Source organism: Periplaneta americana, chromosome 15 (genome assembly GCF_040183065.1).
Source record: "Periplaneta americana isolate PAMFEO1 chromosome 15, P.americana_PAMFEO1_priV1, whole genome shotgun sequence".
NCBI lineage: Eukaryota > Metazoa > Arthropoda > Insecta > Blattodea > Blattidae > Periplaneta > Periplaneta americana.
Window position 1 is genome coordinate 53,865,689 of NC_091131.1, and position 20,520 is coordinate 53,886,208.

At 35.3% G+C, this 20,520-nt stretch overlaps 1 protein-coding gene and 2 long non-coding RNA genes across 5 annotated transcripts in view; all 3 read right to left on the reverse strand.

Annotated features, from left to right (window-relative positions):
• Window positions 1-207: 207 nt before the first annotated feature.
• Window positions 208-10,296, reverse strand: LOC138714954 (uncharacterized). The gene is made up of 2 exons (XR_011336135.1): window positions 10,158-10,296; window positions 208-4,337 (listed from the first exon to the last, which is right to left on the reverse strand). It is a non-coding gene; the product is annotated as an uncharacterized lncRNA (long non-coding RNA).
• A 499-nt stretch (window positions 10,297-10,795) lies between these two features.
• LOC138714953 (uncharacterized) lies at window positions 10,796-13,468 on the reverse strand. Of its 2 annotated transcripts, XR_011336134.1 has the most exons (4): window positions 13,415-13,468; window positions 12,191-12,298; window positions 11,158-11,299; window positions 10,796-10,947 (listed from the first exon to the last, which is right to left on the reverse strand). It is a non-coding gene; the product is annotated as an uncharacterized lncRNA (long non-coding RNA). The 2 variants fall into 2 exon arrangements; XR_011336133.1 differs by lacking the exon at window positions 13,415-13,468 and having other exon boundaries at window positions 12,191-13,408.
• Window positions 13,469-18,018: 4,550 nt separating this feature from the next.
• Window positions 18,019-20,520, reverse strand: part of LOC138714955 (mucin-17) — a 280,203-nt gene continuing 277,701 nt past the window's right edge. For both annotated transcript variants that reach the window (XM_069847262.1, XM_069847261.1), the window contains one exon: window positions 18,019-19,528. In XM_069847262.1, coding sequence (XP_069703363.1) covers window positions 19,496-19,528 — 33 coding nt within the window. In that variant the 3' untranslated portion in view covers window positions 18,019-19,495. The remainder of the gene's footprint in view (window positions 19,529-20,520) is intronic.

Genomic DNA, 20,520 nt, shown 5'->3' on the forward strand with positions numbered 1-20,520 from the left:
TGCATAGTTTGTACACTTGAGGTCACTAGTGTCGCATATAAAAACCAAGATGCACAGGGAGGGATTAGCCATTCCCTCACAGACCACTATAAAAGGGCCATATAGCGTATATATTCTATCTTTTTTGGCGGGAAAATTTTTTCAAACAAAAAGGGGTCCCTCTAGGAAAGTTGTAGTTTTAGGCCAAGCAAAGAACATAAACACATATTCCCTCTCAAAATTTTTACTTACAATAGCACAACTCATATTACAAAGCCATACATCAAATGTAATTTCATTGTTCACTAAAATGCACAATAAAACATTCTCACAAATTATATTGCAGCCTTATTTCATAACTTTCTACACTGAAAACTTCAAGTGTTGTCATTTTAAATAATCTTATCACTTCACGAAAATCATCTTTCCTTGATTAGAAAATAAATGCAGTATTCACTAAACACTTTAAATGTAAAATATATATCATGATATTCAAACTTCATTATTTTTCCAACAGGTTACTGAAAAGAAAGATGCGTGTACACACTAAATCACCCAAGAAAAAACTTGTCAACAAATATGGCAGTGCAAATTAATTTATTACTGAACATAATTTATATTACAGTATGCAAATTCATGTTACATTTTATTTAACAACGCTCGCAACTGCAGAGGTTATATCGGCATTGCCAGATGTGCCAGAATTTTGTCCCACAGGAGTTTTTACATGCCAGTAAATCTACTGACATGAGCCTGTCGCATTTAAGCACACTTAAATGCCATCGACCTGGCCCAGGATCAAACCCACAACCTTGGGCATGGAAGGCCAGCTGCAAATTCATGCTGCATGGTCTGGTTCATGGCATTTATATTAACAGAGTGCACAGCATCAATTGAAAAAGTACTATCAATATTAAGATCATATAGTTCAGTAAGCCATATAGGCCCTACATTACAATTAATGCATTTTTCGTGATACAGAAGGCATTCTCTAGTTTGAACTAAACATAATCTCATTACAAAGCAGCCAGTCAGTTGGTAAGAGTGCAAATTTTATAATACAGACAGTTTAAAAGTTCCAAAGCACTGTTCAGCCCAGCAGAGCCCTACTGTGAAAATGCAGCACTCATCCCTCATGCAGCCATGGCTAAGATTTCATTAGTGTACAGTACATGCCAAGTTAGTCCTGACAGTCAAGGGGTGTTCAGTTTAGTCAATTGCTTGCAATCAGCACAATCAGATGTCACATGTGCAGTAGAGCAGTGTTTTTTCCAGTACAGTTAAGTCCAATAGCACTGACAGCTCGCTCTTATCTCTACTCTAGAGCTCTCCCCATTACTATTAGAGTAAACGCAAGAAGAGCTTGCCACGGAAAGCTGCGCAAACTTTCGGAAACATTCAGGTGCACTCAACCTCGCTTCGATTCAATTGGCAAACTGTCATCAGTTCTCAGTCATCTGCTGGCTTGATGTTTCGAGTGAGATTTATCACAGCACATGTAATGTAACCTAAACCTAGTTGCAGAGTAACTAATAACATTGTTGAAAATACAGAAGCACGAATTCTTTTACATATAAAATCACTGAATGAAATTACAAAGATGTTATAAGAAATATGTAATAGTGTAATAATTGACATTGTAATAAAATATTAATAACTAATACTATGTGATTTTATTAAAATGTTCCGATAACCAGAGTTTATTTTAATCTGTATATACTCCTTATGTTACGAGCAGAGCCTGTTTCGTTTTTCATACATTTATAAACATTATAAATAATTCCCTAGTCTGACTGTGTAACATTTCATTAGCACTTCCTAATTTAGAGCAAACAGGGGGCATTGTTAAGTACAAAGAATGTTATACAGAACTCTGTTATTTTACAAACACACTTTGAACTCTATAAAAATCCTGATATGAGGGATAAAACGCAGAATATGTAATGCATACACTGGCTTCTACCCGCTCTGCACAATACATTTCCCAATACAAACAGCTTAAGACCGCGCTTTCGAATGCACCCTGTAACAAGCATGACAGCACGAGGATCGAATATCGTTCTCTGTGCATCAGTCAAATGGGCAAGCTTTCTTTGCGCTTCCTCTACTTCCCCTCTCTGCCTCTCCGAGCTGTCACAACTAAATAATGTCAGTAATGTTGTGCAACGGTGAGATATTCACTGTGTCTTCATATATTCATCTTGTACATCCAGTGCAGAAAGGATATATATTTTCGAGGACTACATTCCAAGGCAGCTCCTATTTCAATAAGATTTTCTTTTCTGGTCTGTTACAGAACTTGTTTTATTAAAGTTACTTACTAACTTTAACATTAATTTCAGTGTTGGAACTGGGCTGCCATCGAAGCTACACCTAAATGCTAGTCTTATTCTCCCACACAACTATTTGCACTTGATGCAAGTCTTGAAAATAAACACAGCAGGTACAGTAAAACCCCAATAAGACACTGTTCAAGGGACCACGTGTAAACCACATATTAACCAGGACCGCATATTAGGCAGGGATACTAATTTTGACTTATATACTGTATCTATTAACATTTTTCTTTAACGAAATAGCCTACATGATTCATGAAAGGTAATATAGTATTACTCCATTATGTAATAACTGTACTGTACATCAAAGACATTTACAATATGTATTGTACTTAATTCTTTCGAAAAAAAAAAGTCATAGTTGTTTGCCGTGCATGTTCTTTAAGTCCTCATGTTTACCACACTTCACTTTCCTGCACTTACATCCTCCCGACATCGCAGCTGCAGTGATTGAATCGCGAATTTTTAATTATCGTTCTTAATATTCATGATGGGATTCCTAATGAATCAGAGAGTTGTTTCTGAGTATGAGTACTGTTCTCATCATACTTTCGTAAGATTTCAAATTTTTCCGACACAAAGCGCTTTTCATTTAACACTCATTGTAATCACACTCACAGACACTTCAATACACTAAAGGACAACAAACTGCTCAGCAAAAATTTCCAGAATTTCATTACGGCCGAGTGAGGAATGTTGTTTGAGAGAGACGGTTAGCAAGAGGGTGGGGTATTGTAACTGTATGTAGGCTTTAAGCACGCAGATGAGTCGAATAAGAGAGCACAACAAGAGGGTGGGGTATACTAAGGTATGAAGTATGAGGGTTTAAATGTGCAGGTAAAGGGTCGAATACAGATACTTTTCAGGTTAATGGCACCAGTGAATTCAATGGCCAAGATGTTTCATTGTTACAGTACATTGCTGAAAATTATATCGAAAATATTCCACAAAATCAGCGTATTACGCGGGACCAGAGCGCAACAAACGGGATATTTTATAAAGGCGTTATATATGAAATGTACAGGGACCAGACAAAAAAAAAAAAGCATATTACACAGGACAGCATAATAAGCGGGCGCATCTTATCAAGGTTTTACTGTATCTCACTACTGCACAACACTACAGTACTGATCACAAATGACTGCATGGGCTACCAACTAGCCAAGCAATGCTTCGGAACTTTTTCAACTGTCTACACTGTACTACAAATTGTTTGGTTCTTTGTGCCATGGATGGAAGATCTGCTCCATCATAATCTATCCTATTTAGGGCCTATGTTACCCAATATTTGTTTGTGAACATGTATAATACAATCAATAGAGCAATTTAGTCTACAAAGCAACGCAAAATTACTTCATAGTTTTAATGAAGGCAACAAGTACTGTTCAAAGAAAGTGCGCAAACTATTGTAGTTAATAAATTTAGTGATTTTATTATTTTAGACAGATTTCTAGACATTGCAACTTCTTCTATTTTATTTCTTCTTAATTCCTCAATATCCAGTAGATTAATTTTGACTACTTTTTATCTGTCATTAGCTAATTAACAGAAATATGGGCATTGTCTCATCTACTGCCTTTTTTTGTTTACATCAGGTATTTTTTCTTGGGTGATTTACAGTATAACAGAGTATTACAGAAATTTAGAGGACATTTTTTCCGAATAGGTGCTCACTTAAATGTTCCACATTAAAATATGTATGTCAAAAACTTGTAGCCAGTTTCATCAATCTGTTACTGAACAGCCATTACATCTCGTATTAATTTAACATTCCAGTTTTATGCTGTTAAATGTAAAAGGTTCTCAATCTGCAGTTATATCACTTCCACCCTATGTATATTTTGGTTACATAATCTGATTAAAACTATTGTAATATATTTTGCATTCCAATTCACTACATTCTAATGCATTCCAACCTCACACTGATGACATTCACATCGAAGTCCTTCACTTCTTCATATCAGTTCTGCTCGTCAGTCTCAGGAGAAGCTGTCACCATCCCCTCACCCACGGGAAAACGATCTGCAGAAGAATTCAAAAGAATATTAGCTCCAAAAGTACATTCTCTCCTTTCTCTTTATCTGAAGTAAGCTATTTTAAAATATTGTGATTGTGCAGAAAGTCGATTTCGGATATTCACTAAGTACACGTTTTCAGCAATCCTGATATAGAGAAAGTGATTTATCTGTGTACTACATTTCTGTTACACTACTGGACAGTTTTTTTTTTTTTTACTATTCAATTTCTACAGTCAACTCTTTCTTTGTTTGATGTTTCTGCTTTTAACAGTTGCAGCTAATACTATTCATTCATCTCATCTCAACAGGAGGGAGCACTCAAAGCCACATGTGACAGATGGCTAACCTTTCACAGGTGAGGACATGACACACAATTACATTATGAAAGACTGTACAAACAAGAATAAAATATTACGAAACACGTCCATTATGATTTTATATTATTATTTTATGATTATTGTTAAAATTAAATGCATTGATTATGTGGGTATTACATTCATAACTCTCTTGCGTCTATTATATGCCTAAATATGGTTTTCTAGTATTGTTTTCCAATATTTATAGTTTTTATTCCTTGTTCCCCAAAAATGTTGAATCGAGGTTTCACTGTATAGGTTTCCAATGCTCGTACTACAACAATATTCAACATTTTTTTGCACTATAGGATAGACATAGCTATGCACGGACATCTATACTAAAAGCCAGATTATGAACCGACTAAACCAGAAGCAATATTCTGTTGCTCTCTTTCTGAGCTTTGTTGCCACATTGTGGCGCGAGATTCAAAGCATGTTCAGCATTTGTCACCGATATGTTTAAAATTACTATATATAGCTCTCGATAACACTATCAACAATATTAGTAATTAAAATTACGGTTTTTAAGAAAGCATGAGCTAATGACGCTGGTACAAAATGCGACTCGTAATGCACGTGGTACTGCAAATGAACTGGGAAGTTTGGCTACACTGTCTATGTGATTCCGTTGCCAGATTTTCGTTAGCAGACGACATTTTCACGTGAGGTCCAATGAAAAGCTCCGTTCTTCCTTTCCCCTCCAACCCCCCACACTCAACGTGTCATCACTGTACAGGCTACCCCTCTAACCCGCACTTTCCTCTCACCCTGCCAACTACTTCCTGTTTATTCAGTTCATAACCTGGCTTTTAGTATAGCTCCACACGTGTTTTTTCCATTCTACTCCCACTCTTGCTGCAACCTTACCCAAAAGTACACACCAGTGCAAAATGTTGTAAGTTGTCTATTACTAGTATACTGTACATTTCTATTTTATATTTTATGAAAGTATGGATTGCAGTGACAATATTGCTAAATGGAAAAAATAATATACTTTTGGAATGATAAATGTAGCATCATGACAAAGACGAAAAGATCACAAGGATCACCGCCACAATAAGGACCATAACACAGACAAGGATCACGACAAGGATGTCTTTGTCAGTCCCTACCAAATGTCTTAGAAAAAAAAAAGGCCAGCTGCCATATGCTAAGTCTCATTCGGAAGATTTCGGTTGATTCTGTGAGAGCTTAGGTTTACACATGAAGGAATTTCTTATACACAACTCCACTCTGTTTTTCTCTTTGTTTTCTTTGCTGCTTTTTCTGTCTGTTTATAGATCGTGTTACCAATAATCTATAACAAAGAATATATTCAAGGAGTATATTAGGTGCAAAACAAACACCCTTTACCTAGTCTTGTGAACCAAGCACTGCCTGAAGGTGAATTTAGACAAATTCACACTACAGGAGGGCAGTAATTTTTGTGTCTAAGATTGTACATGTTATCTCTGTCATGGTTGTGTCATCATTGACCTTGCTGTGGTTTCTGTTCAATGTAATGTTCCTTATCTTTTTTAATGTACATTATCACGATCTATGTCATGGGCCTTACCATGGTTCTTCTTGTATTCGTGGTGGACTTATTGTTATGGCCTTTATTGTGGCCACTGTTATGATCAAAGTTCTTGTCTGTTGTGGTCCTTGTCTTTGTTATGGCCTTTATTGTGTCCACTGTTATGATCAAAGTTCTTGTCTGTTGTGGTCCTTGTCTTTGTTATGGCCTTTATTGTGTACACTGTTATGATCACAGTCCTTGTCTGTTGTGGTCCTTGTCTTTGTTATGGCCTTTATTGTGTCCACTGTTATGATCACAGTCCTTGTCAGTTGTGGTCCTTGTCTTTGTTATGGCCTTTATTGTGTCCACTGTTATGATCACAGTCCTTGTCTGTTGTGGTCCTTGTCTTTGTTATGGCCTTTATTGTGGCCACTGTTATGATCACAGTCCTTGTCTGTTGTGGTCCTTGTCTTTGTTATGGCCTTTATTGTGTCCACTGTTATGATCACAGTCCTTGTCTGTTGTGGTCCTTGTCTTTGTTATGGCCTTTATTGTGTCCACTGTTATGATCACAGTCCTTGTCTGTTGTGGTCCTTGTCTTTGTTATGGCCTTTATTGTGTCCACTGTTATGATCACAGTCCTTGTCTGTTGTGGTCCTTGTCTTTGTTATGGCCTTTATTGTGTCCACTGTTATGATCACAGTTCTTGTCTGTTGTGGTCCTTGTCTTTGTTATGGCCTTTATTGTGTCCACTGTTATGATCACAGTCCTTGTCTGTTGTGGTCCTTGTCTTTGTTATGGCCTTTATTGTGTCCACTGTTATGATCACAGTCCTTGTCTGTTGTGGTCCTTGCCTTTGTTATGGCCTTTATTGTGTCCACTGTTATGATCACAGTCCTTGTCTGTTGTGGTCCTTGTCTTTGTTATGGCCTTTATTGTGGCCACTGTTATGATCACAGTCCTTGTCTGTTGTGGTCCTTGTCTTTGTTATGGCCTTTATTGTGTCCACTGTTATGATCACAGTCCTTGTCTGTTGTGGTCCTTGTCTTTGTTATGGCCTTTATTGTGGCCACTGTTATGATCACAGTCCTTGTCTGTTGTGGTCCTTGTCTTTGTTATGGCCTTTATTGTGTCCACTGTTATGATCACAGTCCTTGTCTGTTGTGGTCCTTGTCTTTGTTATGGCCTTTATTGTGTCCACTGTTATGATCACAGTCCTTGTCTGTTGTGGTCCTTGTCTTTGTTATGGCCTTTATTGTGTCCACTGTTATGATCACAGTCCTTGTCTGTTGTGGTCCTTGCCTTTGTTATGGCCTTTATTGTGTCCACTGTTATGATCACAGTCCTTGTCTATTGTGGTCCTTGTCTTTGTTATGGCCTTTATTGTGTCCACTGTTATGATCACAGTCCTTGTCTGTTGTGGTCCTTGTCTTTGTTATGGCCTTTATTGTGGCCACTGTTATGATCACAGTCCTTGTCTGTTGTGCTCCTTGTCTTTGTTATGGCCTTTATTGTGTCCACTGTTATGATCACAGTTCTTGTCTGTTGTGGTCCTTGTCTTTGTTATGGCCTTTATTGTGTCCACTGTTATGATCACAGTCCTTGTCTGTTGTGGTCCTTGTCTTTGTTATGGCCTTTATTGTGTCCACTGTTATGATCACAGTGCTTGTCTGTTGTGGTCCTTGTCTTTGTTATGTCCCTTATTGTGGCCACTGTTATGATCACAGTCCTTGTCTGTTGTGGTTCTTGTCTTTGTTATGGCCTTTATTGTGGCCACTGTTATGATCACAGTTCTTGTCTGTTGTGGTCCTTGTCTTTCTTATGTCCCTCATTGTGGCCACTGTTATGATCACAGTTCTTGTCTGTTGTGGTTCCTGTCTTTGTTATGGCCTTTATTGTGGCCACTGTTATGATCACAGTTCTTGTCTGTTGTGGTCCTTGTCTTTCTTATGTCCCTCATTGTGGCCACTGTTATGATCACAGTTCTTGTCTGTTGTGGTTCTTGTCTTTGTTATGGCCTTTATTGTGGCCACTGTTATGATCACAGTTCTTGTCTGTTGTGGTCCTTGTCTTTCTTATGTCCCTTATTGTGGCCACTTTTATGATCACAGTTCTTGTCTGTTGTGGTCCTTGTCTTTCTTTTGTCCCTCATTGTGGCCACTGTTATGATCACAGTTCTTGTCTGTTGTGGTTCTTGTCTTTGTTATGGCCTTTATTGTGGCCACTGTTATGATCACAGTTCTTGTCTGTTGTGGTCCTTGTCTTTCTTATGTCCCTTATTGTGGCCACTGTTATGATCACAGTTCTTGTCTGTTGTGCTCCTTGTCTTTGTTATGGCCTTTATTGTGTCCACTGTTATGATCACAGTTCTTGTCTGTTGTGGTCCTTGTCTTTCTTATGTCCCTTACTGTGGCCACTGTTATGATCACAGTTCTTGTCTGTTGTGCTCCTTGTCTTTGTTATGGCCTTTATTGTGGCTACTGTTATGATCACAGTTCTCGTCTGTTGTGGTCCTTGTCTTTGTTATGGCCTTTATTGTGGCCACTGTTATGATCACAGTTCTCGTCTGTTGTGGTCCTTGTCTTTGTTATGGCCTTTATTGTGGCCACTGTTATGATCACAGTTCTTGTCTGTAGTGGTCCTTGTCTTTGTCATGGCCTTTATTGTGGTCACTGTCATAGTCACAGTCCTTGTCTTTGTCATGGCCTTTATTGTTACTGTCATGTCACAGTCCTTGTCTGACATGGCCCTTACTGTGGCCTCTGTTATGATCACAGTCCTTGTCTGTTGTGGTCCTTGTCTTTGTCATGGCCTTTATTGTGGTCACTGTCATAGTCACAGTCCTTGTCTGTCATGGCTCTTACTGTGGCCACTGCTATGATCACAGTCCTTGTCTGTCATGGCCCTTACTGTGGCCACTGTTATGATCACAGTCCTTGTCTGTTGTGGTCCTTGTCTTTGTCATGGCCTTTATTGTGGCCACTGTCATGGTCAGTCCTTGTCTTTGTCATGGTCCTTATCCTGGCTCTTATTGTAATCACTGTCATGGTCACAGTCCTCATTGTCATGGCCCTTTTTGTCACTGTCCTTATTGTGGTGACTGTCATGGTCCTTGTTGTCTTTGTGGTGGTATTTACCATGTTCACTGTCTTTGCCATGATACTGTAGTCCATGTTACAGTTTTTTTGTGATCCTATCATGGTGCTTGTCGTGACTCCTTTCTTGGTCCTTGTGATCCTTACCATAGTCCTTTGTCATGTCCTTTATTGTGGTCTTCATCATGGTTCTTGTCTTTGTCATATTCCTTATCATGGTGCTTGTCATGAACCCTATCTTGGTCCTTGCTGTGATGCCTATCATGACCCTTGTCCTTGAGCTTGTCTTTGTCGCAGTTCTTACCATGGTACTTGTCTTGTCACAGTCATGGCCGTAGTCTTTATGATTTTTATGGTATATATAGTACTTACACTGATTCCTGTCATTGTCCTTATTGTCTTTGCAGTGGTTCTAATTGTTTTTGTCATGGTCGTGCATTTTATCATTTCAAAACAATACTATTTTTCCCATTTGGCAAATTACTTTTGTGTCACACAGCAGTAAGTCTAGTCTTCAATACGTCTTAAAAAACAGTATGGCAGTCAAACTGATCACAGGGTTACTAAGGCTCTCATGCATCAAGCACCACAAAAATACTTTGAGGTGAAATGTACATGTTCCAAAGTCTTCTTGCTCTCACTCTCAAATATCAGCATTTTCGTAGTGGCAGTAGTAGTAGTGGTGGTGGTGGTGGTGGTGGTGGTGGTGGTGGTGGTGGTGGTGGTAGTGTGATAGTAAAAACAATTCTAATAAACTCAGTGGCTGTGTTGTCAACTTGACAATAATTACGAATAAAATGTCACCAGACAGCAAGGCATCAAAGTACTATTGGTAAGTTTCTGATGAAAGTAGTCACTTTGATCTCTGTACTTACCAGTTCATGCATGTTTGCTGCCAGGGGCTGTAGTCCAGTTATATCATGTTCCCTGTCAGTGCCATTTCACTACGCAGGTTGGTGTGCGCATCACGAACTGCCATTCTTATTGTTTGTGAGATGTATGGTCCCCATACATCTGAAACAAGACAGATGACACATATCTTTCTTTACAAGCTCTGAAAACTATGGTAACTACAATGGTAGTAGCAAATGTATTACAACTTCAAAAACATAAATCAGCAGCATTTGAAGTCTTTTACAAGCATATTATCGAAATTTTAAATTGTATTATAGTGTTATTGCCTATGAACGGGGAAAGAAAAAGGAAAAAAAGGGGGGGGGGATCGAAAAACTAAATTCTAATAAAATCTATCTACCTAACTATATATTTATAGGCTACTATACATATCTATCACAAATCAATCTAACATATTGTGATTTTGTCCAAGCAATTATACCTAACCTCTCGTAATCTAATTCATCTAAACTAACCTATCTCATCAAGAGTAGTGCATCTAAATTTTTCTTATCTGTTTAATCAAAACTACTTTAACCAAATTTATGCTCTCAACAAATATGATATAACTATCAATTTCAATTTACTATTGTACCCACATCAAATATAATTTAATTTAAAATGTATTCTACTTTAATCCATTACATTATAACATATACCAACCTTATGCTGTTGACGTTCTTGTACAAAAGTCCTTCACTTCTTCATACTCGTTCTGCTCCTCGGTTTCACGAAAATCTATCACTGTCCTCTGGTCCATGAAGAAACAATCTGAAACAGAAATTCCGACAAATCATAAATTCAATGTTAAGCCAAATGTATGGTTTCTATTTTAGAATTAAGAGATACCCCAAGAAAACCTGACCCAAAAAGTCTCTGCTACAATTTCACACTTGCCCCTGACATACTATGTTTTATCTCATTCTAGAGTCTTGTTCTGTTGTTTTGAATAAACGTAGCCACCTTTGTCGCTGTACTTACCAGTTCATGCATGTTTTCTGCCAGGGGTTGTGGTGTGCCATCTCTCTACGCAGATTGGTGTGTGCATCAAGAACTACCAATCTCATCTTCAGTGTGAGTCACGTCCGAGAATTTAATCCCATTCCATAACTGTCCCAGATGTCTGAAAGAAGACAGATGACATTGATATCTCTCTTCACAAGATATGTAAGATACGGAAACTATGGTGGTAGTTGCAAATATATTACAGCTTCAAAAATATAAATCAGCAATATGTGAATTACTTTTTTTCTAATGTATTATAATTTTAAGTTGTATTACTGTTATTGCTCTGTTATCTCTAATGTATTATGATTGTCTGTCGAGATTATTCATTACCAGTGAGATGTATTATGATTATCCAATTCTAGTAATAACTAAACGGACAAAAAGATAATCACGGAAAAACTATTTGTCATGCACTTTACATAAAACAGATTCCAATAAGCTTCATAAAAAGCTCCAAAATGATATAATTATAACTATAATTAAATATTCTGTCGTGATATTTCGGAATCATTTATATAACAAGAGTATATAAAAAAAACAAGTTATTTTCAGTGTATATCAAACATTGTAATTTTTTATTTTAATAGTGCTTGTAAAATTCATTGAAAACTATACTGTGTCAATTGGCAACCCCTGTATATGAGCGTCAGAGTTGAAATAAATAAACCCAGATATATATGTGTGTATTTATGAACCCTATCTACCTAACTACCAGTCATTTACATCTAATCTATGCCCACTTAATCAACCTTATTGTGATCTATTCTAATTATATCTAACCTGTAATCTAATTCATCTTAACTAATCCATCTCATCAAGTGCAATTCATATAAATTGTACTAATCTGTTTAATCAAAGCTATCTAATCCAATCAAACCCATGCTCTCAACACTTCTGATATAACTGTATCTAGGCCTACTTCAATGTACTCTGTTGTACTCACATCAAATATAATTTGATGTCATATTTATTCTATTTAATCCATTACATTGTAATATATACCAACCTTATGCTGTTGACGTTCTTGTCCAAAAGTCCTTCACTTCTTCATACTCGTTCTGCTCCTCGGTTTCTCGAAAATCTATCATCGTCCTCTGGTCCATGAAGAAACAGTCTGAAGCAGAAATTCCAACAGATCATAAATTCAATGTTAAGAATTAAGGGGTACCCCAAGAAAACCCGGCCCATAAAGTCTCTGCTACAATTTCAGACTTGCCCCTGACATACTGTTTCATCCTATTCTACAGTCTTGTACTGGTAACTATAAATGTGTGCTCTGATACCTTTTTCAGGTTCTTTTATCATATCAGTAAGTATGAAATATTCCCTCCTTCTAGGACACTTATCAATGAAGTCAACATGCTAAGTTAACTTGTACAATCAATCCCTTTACCATGTACGAGTAAATACTTGAATAACTGACGCACTGTAAAGTCAAGTCAACACGTACAGTATCCTCCTATTCTTGTTCTTCAAAGTTCTCAACTTGGAAATATTCTTAAAGTAGCAAAAATTGTTAAAGTTGTGGTGTACCCAAAACAGAAATCCCCATAATCTGAAAGAATGCTTCAGCAGCCAGTTCCCATCACCCACTCCCTATAGCATGTGGATCCGACGTATAGAGAGCTTATCTGCAACAGTCTTTCAGATTTTCCCCAAAAATCCAATCTCACATATTCAAACGGCTGTCATATCGACTAGACATTGACAATTATATCTTAAAATACTAAAAAGAGCAGATTTGTCTGCGTTTGTTGAATGCACATCATCATTCTTATGAAAATGCACTTTTCAGTGTCAATAATTTATTTTGTGTGTACAAGGTTGAAATTTTGAAGTAAGAGAGAGAGAGGAAGGAATCCGTGTTCTGAAATTTATCCGAAAGAACATGCAGTTGTAACTTCGTTTTTTATAATGGAATACAGTATTGAATTTTTTATATCGAAAATAACTTAGAGTTGTAAGATATTTGTAGAAACTTATGAAAAATTTTTGAAAGCCATATACAGCCAATTTTCTAGCAAGCAATACCGAATCGCACGTGAGAAATAAGATCCAGAAATTTTAGACTTTACCTTTTCATTCCAGTTAAACTACAGTATATTGATTCCCTTTCCCAAAATTTAATTGACTTATAAGCCTGAGTACTTATTACTACTGAAAAATATTATTAAATATAAGCAGACCCATAAGTTACAGACAAATTTACAAGACCATGCAACATATGTACCTCACGACAGCACGTCATTCCAAAAAGAGAGAGATTCAACATGGCGCATTGGCGCAGGCTACACTCTACAGGTTAGCCAACAGCCAACTATGGAAGAAACTTTCCCTGTCAATTTTACCATTTCCCCAAGCAAGACAAAGAATAAAACGATGGATTCATTCAATTAAATAGGGGGACGCTTTTGGAAGCAGTGAAATACGTTTTATGTTTTTAACGCACTTTCATATACAATTTTTTATAGTTATATGTACGGTCTACGGCTGTAGTCATGAGTGTAGTAGGGAGAGGGGGGAATTTGTTGGTTTGACCCCCCCCCCCCGAAAAAAAATTGAACAGCTCTAACATTCATGCCTCTGATATACCCGCATACTACAAAATTATTATGTATAAGAAATGGTAAATAATAAAGTATTAATAATTCATCCATCCCATTTCTGGAAAACAGTTCAGAACACTAATGCGATACGTTTGCGAAGCATCAGAAATCAGTATTTACCAGAAAATGTTATTGCCATTTTTGAAAAATATGCAGTACCAGTATCAATATATCGGACAGATTAAGGTTGGTCCTTGGGGAGGGGGAAACTCTCACATTTGTTAATCTACTTTTTTATTGCTGATTTAATATATTCAGCTATATATTTACCATTATTATTATTATTATTATTATTATTATTATTATTATTATTATTATTATTATTATTATTAAATCCATTCTTGTATAATATAATTTTATTAACTTACTAGCCGTAGCCATGCGCTCTGCTGCACCCGTTAGAAATAAATATAAAGTAATTACATATTAAAATAGGACATTTGATCCAGGGAACATTCGTGTTTGATAGAAGGATAAATCGTTTATTATGTTACTTAATTTAAATTGTATTTGCATAATTAAAATGCGATCATTTTGATCCAGAGACCACTCATTTGGTCATAAAAATTATTTTAGAAAATACAGGAAACGAATGTACAGAATAGCCTATCAAGTTTTCTGTTCATAAGAAGCTATTTTAATCTTACCTGTCCTCAATTCACTCACAAGTTACTGTAATAACATTATAGCATTATGTCCATCTATAGAAACTACACTTTCCAATGGTGAATTAATAATTAATTATACAAATCGGTTAATTTAGCTTCTAATATTACTTCATACAAACACAGAAACATTATCTGTAGGCTATCTTTTATAGCTTTCGATTGTTGTTGTCCAAGGCCCCTTATAGACGAAGTCGTTTGTTTTTTAATTCATTACACGGCCTTAGATGGCAGTTATTTTAATTTTAAAACTCATTTATCTCATTAAATATCAGTCCTATCAATATTTTTCAAGGAATAAAACTTATCGGAAATTATTTTTAAAGAAACTTTCGTTATGTAACATTTTTCACAAAAATCAATAATAAGCGAGATATTTCGATTTATTTAATTCAGGCCACCTTATAACCCCCCCTTTTAAATAATGTATTTTGAATGCCATATAGCCTAAAATCTAAGTTACAACGAACTTAATTCATATTCCAATTTTCATCGAAATCCATTCAGCCATTATAGCGTGAAAAGGTAACAAACATACAGACAGACAGACATACAAACAAAAATTTCAAAAAAGCGATTTTCGGTTTCAGGGTGGTTAATTGTATATGTTAGGACCAATTATTTTTGGAAAATCGAAAATTACCAGAAAAATTTCGGCTACAGATTTATTATTAGTATAGATTACATTTATTGAATCATACGTATATAATTTCCTTACATCTAGCAATGCTACTTTCCCATTACACAGATATAATTCACATACCAGTCAGTGTCTTCATTAGCCAATAACAGCCTCCCCCCCCCCGCACATCAAATTCTGGGCCCAGGTACCAAATCCAATAACTGGCCATCTTTCCCTTGTCATGATCAAAATCATATGTTCTTAGATGGTCACATAAACTTGTAAACACCATGTTTATTTTGTTCCTTTTAACATACAACATGGTTTCAGCAGTAGCTATTAAAAAATGAATTAATTTAACTCTGATGTTAAATTTTTTCAGCTTTACCCAGAAGTTTAGATTAATAGTTACTCATAACATCTTCAGCTTTCTTCATGGCAACTCCTTTTCGTAGAGGGTAGTGCTGGCTATACTTTACATCAATATGAACAACAGCATTACTGGTTCAACAGCTGGTCCATCTTCTAATGCTCTCAGATACTCTTCCACACAATCGACCATCTATTAGGTGATCGTCCAATTTTTCTGCTAGTGAATGGGTTGGTAAAGGTGAGCCTTTTACATGGTCACCGTTATCTGTTCTAAACTGTCAGACATAGTTTAAGCTTAGTAGAAACAATAAATCTGGCAAAGAACGACCGTTGAATGACAGTGAATTAAAATACCTATGCCGGTATGCTAAATATCACAAATAAAGCGAATGAACAAGACATAGTACAGTATTCAGTATAATATTTATAGATACCATAACAGACTCATTCATCAGTCACCACTCACAGATCAGTCTACAATGAAAGAACTCAAACTTCGGACTGTAGCTACATAGAACTACATTTGAAACGGTAATACTTATTGGTTTCCTTTCTAAGATGGAATCATTGATGCTATAGGATTCCTATGACGAAAAGCTCAAGGACAAAAAGCCATAATGAGTACTACTGAGAGTTAGTGCTAAAGTCTGAACACTTGATTGTCCATTAGGCAATAAATGCAGATGTGTAAATAGAATGGGAGCATTCTGCCAATTACAACTGTTCTCGTAAATAGCATTGAAATAATGAAGAACCGTTTAATAGTTAATCAATGATAGTAATAAGGGGAGGGGCTCTTTTTGAATGGTATACTATACGAAAAAATGTATGTACAGTCAGAAGTGACTGGCCATGTAGTTTTAGAATTTTAGATACTCTAGTGACTTACACCAATGATTAACAATTGATGTAATTTTATGATCATGCTTTTTTTTTACATGTAATATATATATTCGACCTATAGTAATAGAAAAAAATGAGTAATCGATTAACTAGTGGACTTACTCGTGTTAATTATGTAAGTCTGTGTGGCTTACAGCTGTTTCGGTGCTTCATCACACCGTCCTCAGAGCCTACTAGATCTCTGCTTCATGTCATACTTCTCTGCCTGTTGTGTGGGTGCGTTGTGTGTGCCGCACAGACTTACATAATTAACACGTGTAAGTCCACTAGTTAATCAATTACTTATATTCAAATGTTAAAAGTAGTGTACGCAAGATTCAAAATGGAGAAAAAAATGGATTTGAGGAACGGAAATTATACTGATGTCATTAATTTCACTTCAGTCACCCTGAAAATGCTTATATCAAATGCGATAAACTCAACAATGTAAACGAGTCCATTACTATATAAAATCTACTTGGAAGAATTTATTATAATCCATGGGGAGGGGGTTTGCAACATATTAAACAAATTATATTATTCACTTCTTCTTTGACAAAGACGCGAAACAGATGCATGCACATTAAATGTGTAACTATAGAAAGTTAACAGAAGGTTGGCATTACTCACATACAGATGGATAAATAACTATAACAATATTTACGCGTTATTCTCATGTCATTATAATATATAGTAAGTTTATACCTGTTATTATTAGTTGTCTCAAAATTCTGAAATGTCCAAATGAATGAGCAGGATATGTGTACAACATCACAGCAATATCAACGTTGTTTTGAACAGAATAAGTATGCTGTTAATTCGTATGAATAGACTAAAGAATTGAACAGAATGAGTTCTGGAATTTTATGGCATGCTAAAGCATGGTAGCTCATATTAAGAAACCGCTAATGAAACCAACACATATGGAAAATATACATAGTTGGAACATAATACATGATTTTTTAAACATACAAAAATCTACACAGTACACTAAAAAGTCTAACTTTTCAGTATGGGAGGTTTGCTCCTATTGCTCCCCCTCCCTGTGGGCATCCTTGTGTTCAACGGAGATGAAGTATTATCAAGAATAATTGATATTATTATATCTTTTTAGTCAATATATTATAACAAACAGTGTTTTAATTCATTCATAAAATATATCATTGAAATCTATTCAATAAAACAGTACCAGTACTAAAAATACGTAGATAAAATCGATTAAAAATCAATTGTAAATGCTAAAAATGTTTCAGGATTCTGCCTTCCCTTTATCAGTAGTTGTATTGAGGCCAATTATGCCCTTCCACATGCTTGCGCATCTGACTGAGTCTTGATGATGGAAAGACAGAATCCCAAAACATGTTTAGCATTTACAATTGATTTTAATCGATTATATATATATATATATATATATATATATATATATATATATATATATATTTTTAAGGTACTTTTTTTTCTTGAATAGATTCCAATTTTATATTTTACGTATTATTAAGAAGAACATTAAGACAGTATCTTGTTTCACTCTTTTTGTCACGGTAGTCTAGCAGTCAGTTTTCTATGAAATTCGTGATCAAGGAATCGATCTGCACTGTGTAATAGACGGAAGTCTTGGTCAGAAGGAACAGTCAGGAAACAGGACAGACTTGGAACCTCCAGTCAGCTTGCAAAATAAAACAGAATGTAAACACAGTTAGTTCATTTATTTATTTCAGATACAAAATAATTTCTTTGTTTTTATTGTAGTGTGCACCACGCAGATTTTTTGTTTTTGTAGTTTGAACAAGTCACATTTTACTGCTGTTCAGTGTCCATTCTATTGCACATGACAGACTTTGGCACTCGTCAATAGAAAACAAAACATTCCTTCAATACAGACATCGATATGAGGGGCACAAACTCTCCCATTTTTGAGCTAGAAAAGTGTGAATTATATTTACAAAATAAAGTTGTAGATGTTTATCTCTCCCTACCTACAATATACATATAAATTATTAAGAAGTCTAAACCACTCAAGTTACAAATATTTACATTGCAAAGACTTGATTGGATGAAGTCTATTATGACACAAATCATGCTACAGTGAAATCCTGAGAAATGAGTGTAGGTAACAAGGAGCTCACTTTTGTGTTTCATAATGATTTATTTTGCTCTAAGGGCTTTTAGACCCATTACTGGATTTCACTGTACCATTGTTACGTGCTGAAGTTAAGGTACAGTTCGATGAACTTTGTGTTTGTCCCGTTTTCAGGAGGGACAGTCATCAGCCTTCTTTCTGCTTCATCGCAAGATGCTAACCCTTGTTTGTCCTCTGTGTGCATGAATTTGTTTGTTTATAACAATGGAGTGGAGAGTCTTCACATCGATCCTCTCCCCTCTCAAGCAACATCAACCGAATAATCTCTTCTCATATACATTAAATGCTAAATATTTGACAGGAACAGTTCAATTCATAATAATATTGTAAAATAATATACAAAAAACTTATATTAATTTTACATGATTTTAAAACGTTATAATTTCTAGAATGAGAAGAAATTTGCCAATTCATTTCTAAAAAGGACTGCAAGTTTTTAACTAATCTTTGATCTATATGATTTTGAGCAATAATACTACTTACAAATGTATCACACAAGTACACATTATTTCAGCTTCTCTCTTCTGCTGTTCTCGTTTTCAGCACATTATACGTTTAGAAGTAAAAACGAACCTTTCTCTGAATTTAAAACTATTCGTCAAGGCTAGTACTAGAAAATGTTATCTCGAGAGAGAGTTTGTATATTATAATACTACATTTCATTTAATATTTTAGTTCAGTCAGATGTTTAAAGTAAAAAAATTAAGTTTTTAAGGAAACTTTTTTTTTAAATTACAGATTATGTAAAATATTTAGAATATTCTGCATACTCTTACAAAATAAAATATATAAAGAAACTCTCAACACTTCAATATTCATTCTTAATACCATAACAAATTCCTGCCGTGTACCTCTTTGTCCATTTAAACACACGAGGCTGTTGCAAACACACGACCCCTGATAATAATGAAGCAAATCAATTTTCAATAGAAACCACCAAGTAGAGGTATTCATACCAAAAGGATTCCACCAAGAATTGATTTGATTAATTTTGTACCAGACTGCTGTTAATCTCTAGTCACGTTCATAGTGAATCAAAGTTGGAGATGTCACTACCCTGGAAAAGAAAAATAAAGTGCACAAATAAATGTGGATTCATAATATTATACATATTTACAGTTAATTTAAAATATTATGTACATAAAAGTCTGTAAACAAACATGGCATCTTACATAAAGATATGCGATTTGATATTAATTGAATTTTACAGCATTGTTAAGCTTTTCTGTTAAGTTCTATAAGAAATGTAATAATAACTTTTATTAAATTAAATCACTGTGATAGAGTTAATGGAAAACATCTTTTGTAATAGATAATTTCGTTCAAAGTTAAATCTTGAAAAAATACAGTTATATGGGGCTAGGTTCAATAATTATCATCAGTTTGATAACCATCTTAGTTTTGTGTACGAATTAATGATGATGATATAACAATCGGTTCATCAAGTCCATACTATGAATAGACATGGAGATCTCACAATTTATAATATGATTTCCAGTTTCTAATTTCAAGGCAGTAACTTCACCATAGGGAAGGCAGGATGGAACTATTGGTACTGTTGTAAATGCATACAATCTATCATGACAGAGTTTCAGTGGAATTTGTTTTTCGCATTTATGTTGCACAAATGGAAAACGAATCTGTGCCAATAAGTACTAATAGCCTATCTAATAGAAACATTCGTCTCCATAAGTATTAATTTACTTCCATAATTTCAATATGCCCAATCCAAAGCCCCTCCCCTCCACCCAATACCCAAATTCGAAATGTTACCGCAACCATTGTGGGTGATACTTAGTGATATGTCAGATTATTCTTTTGAACCCGAAGTTCATGCAGCAATCAACAAGTGTTCATGTTTGTAACTAAATATTAAAATAATTTACTTTTCCATATAAATCATCATAAATGTGTCAGGAGCCACTTTTCTATTTTCTTTAATTAAAAAAGTAATATTGGTGAGTAACATAAGATACTTACATGCAACGAAGTACGATTTCCTACAAATTTTTCTATGCTAACATTTTCGTAGTTTCAGTGAAAGTTTCA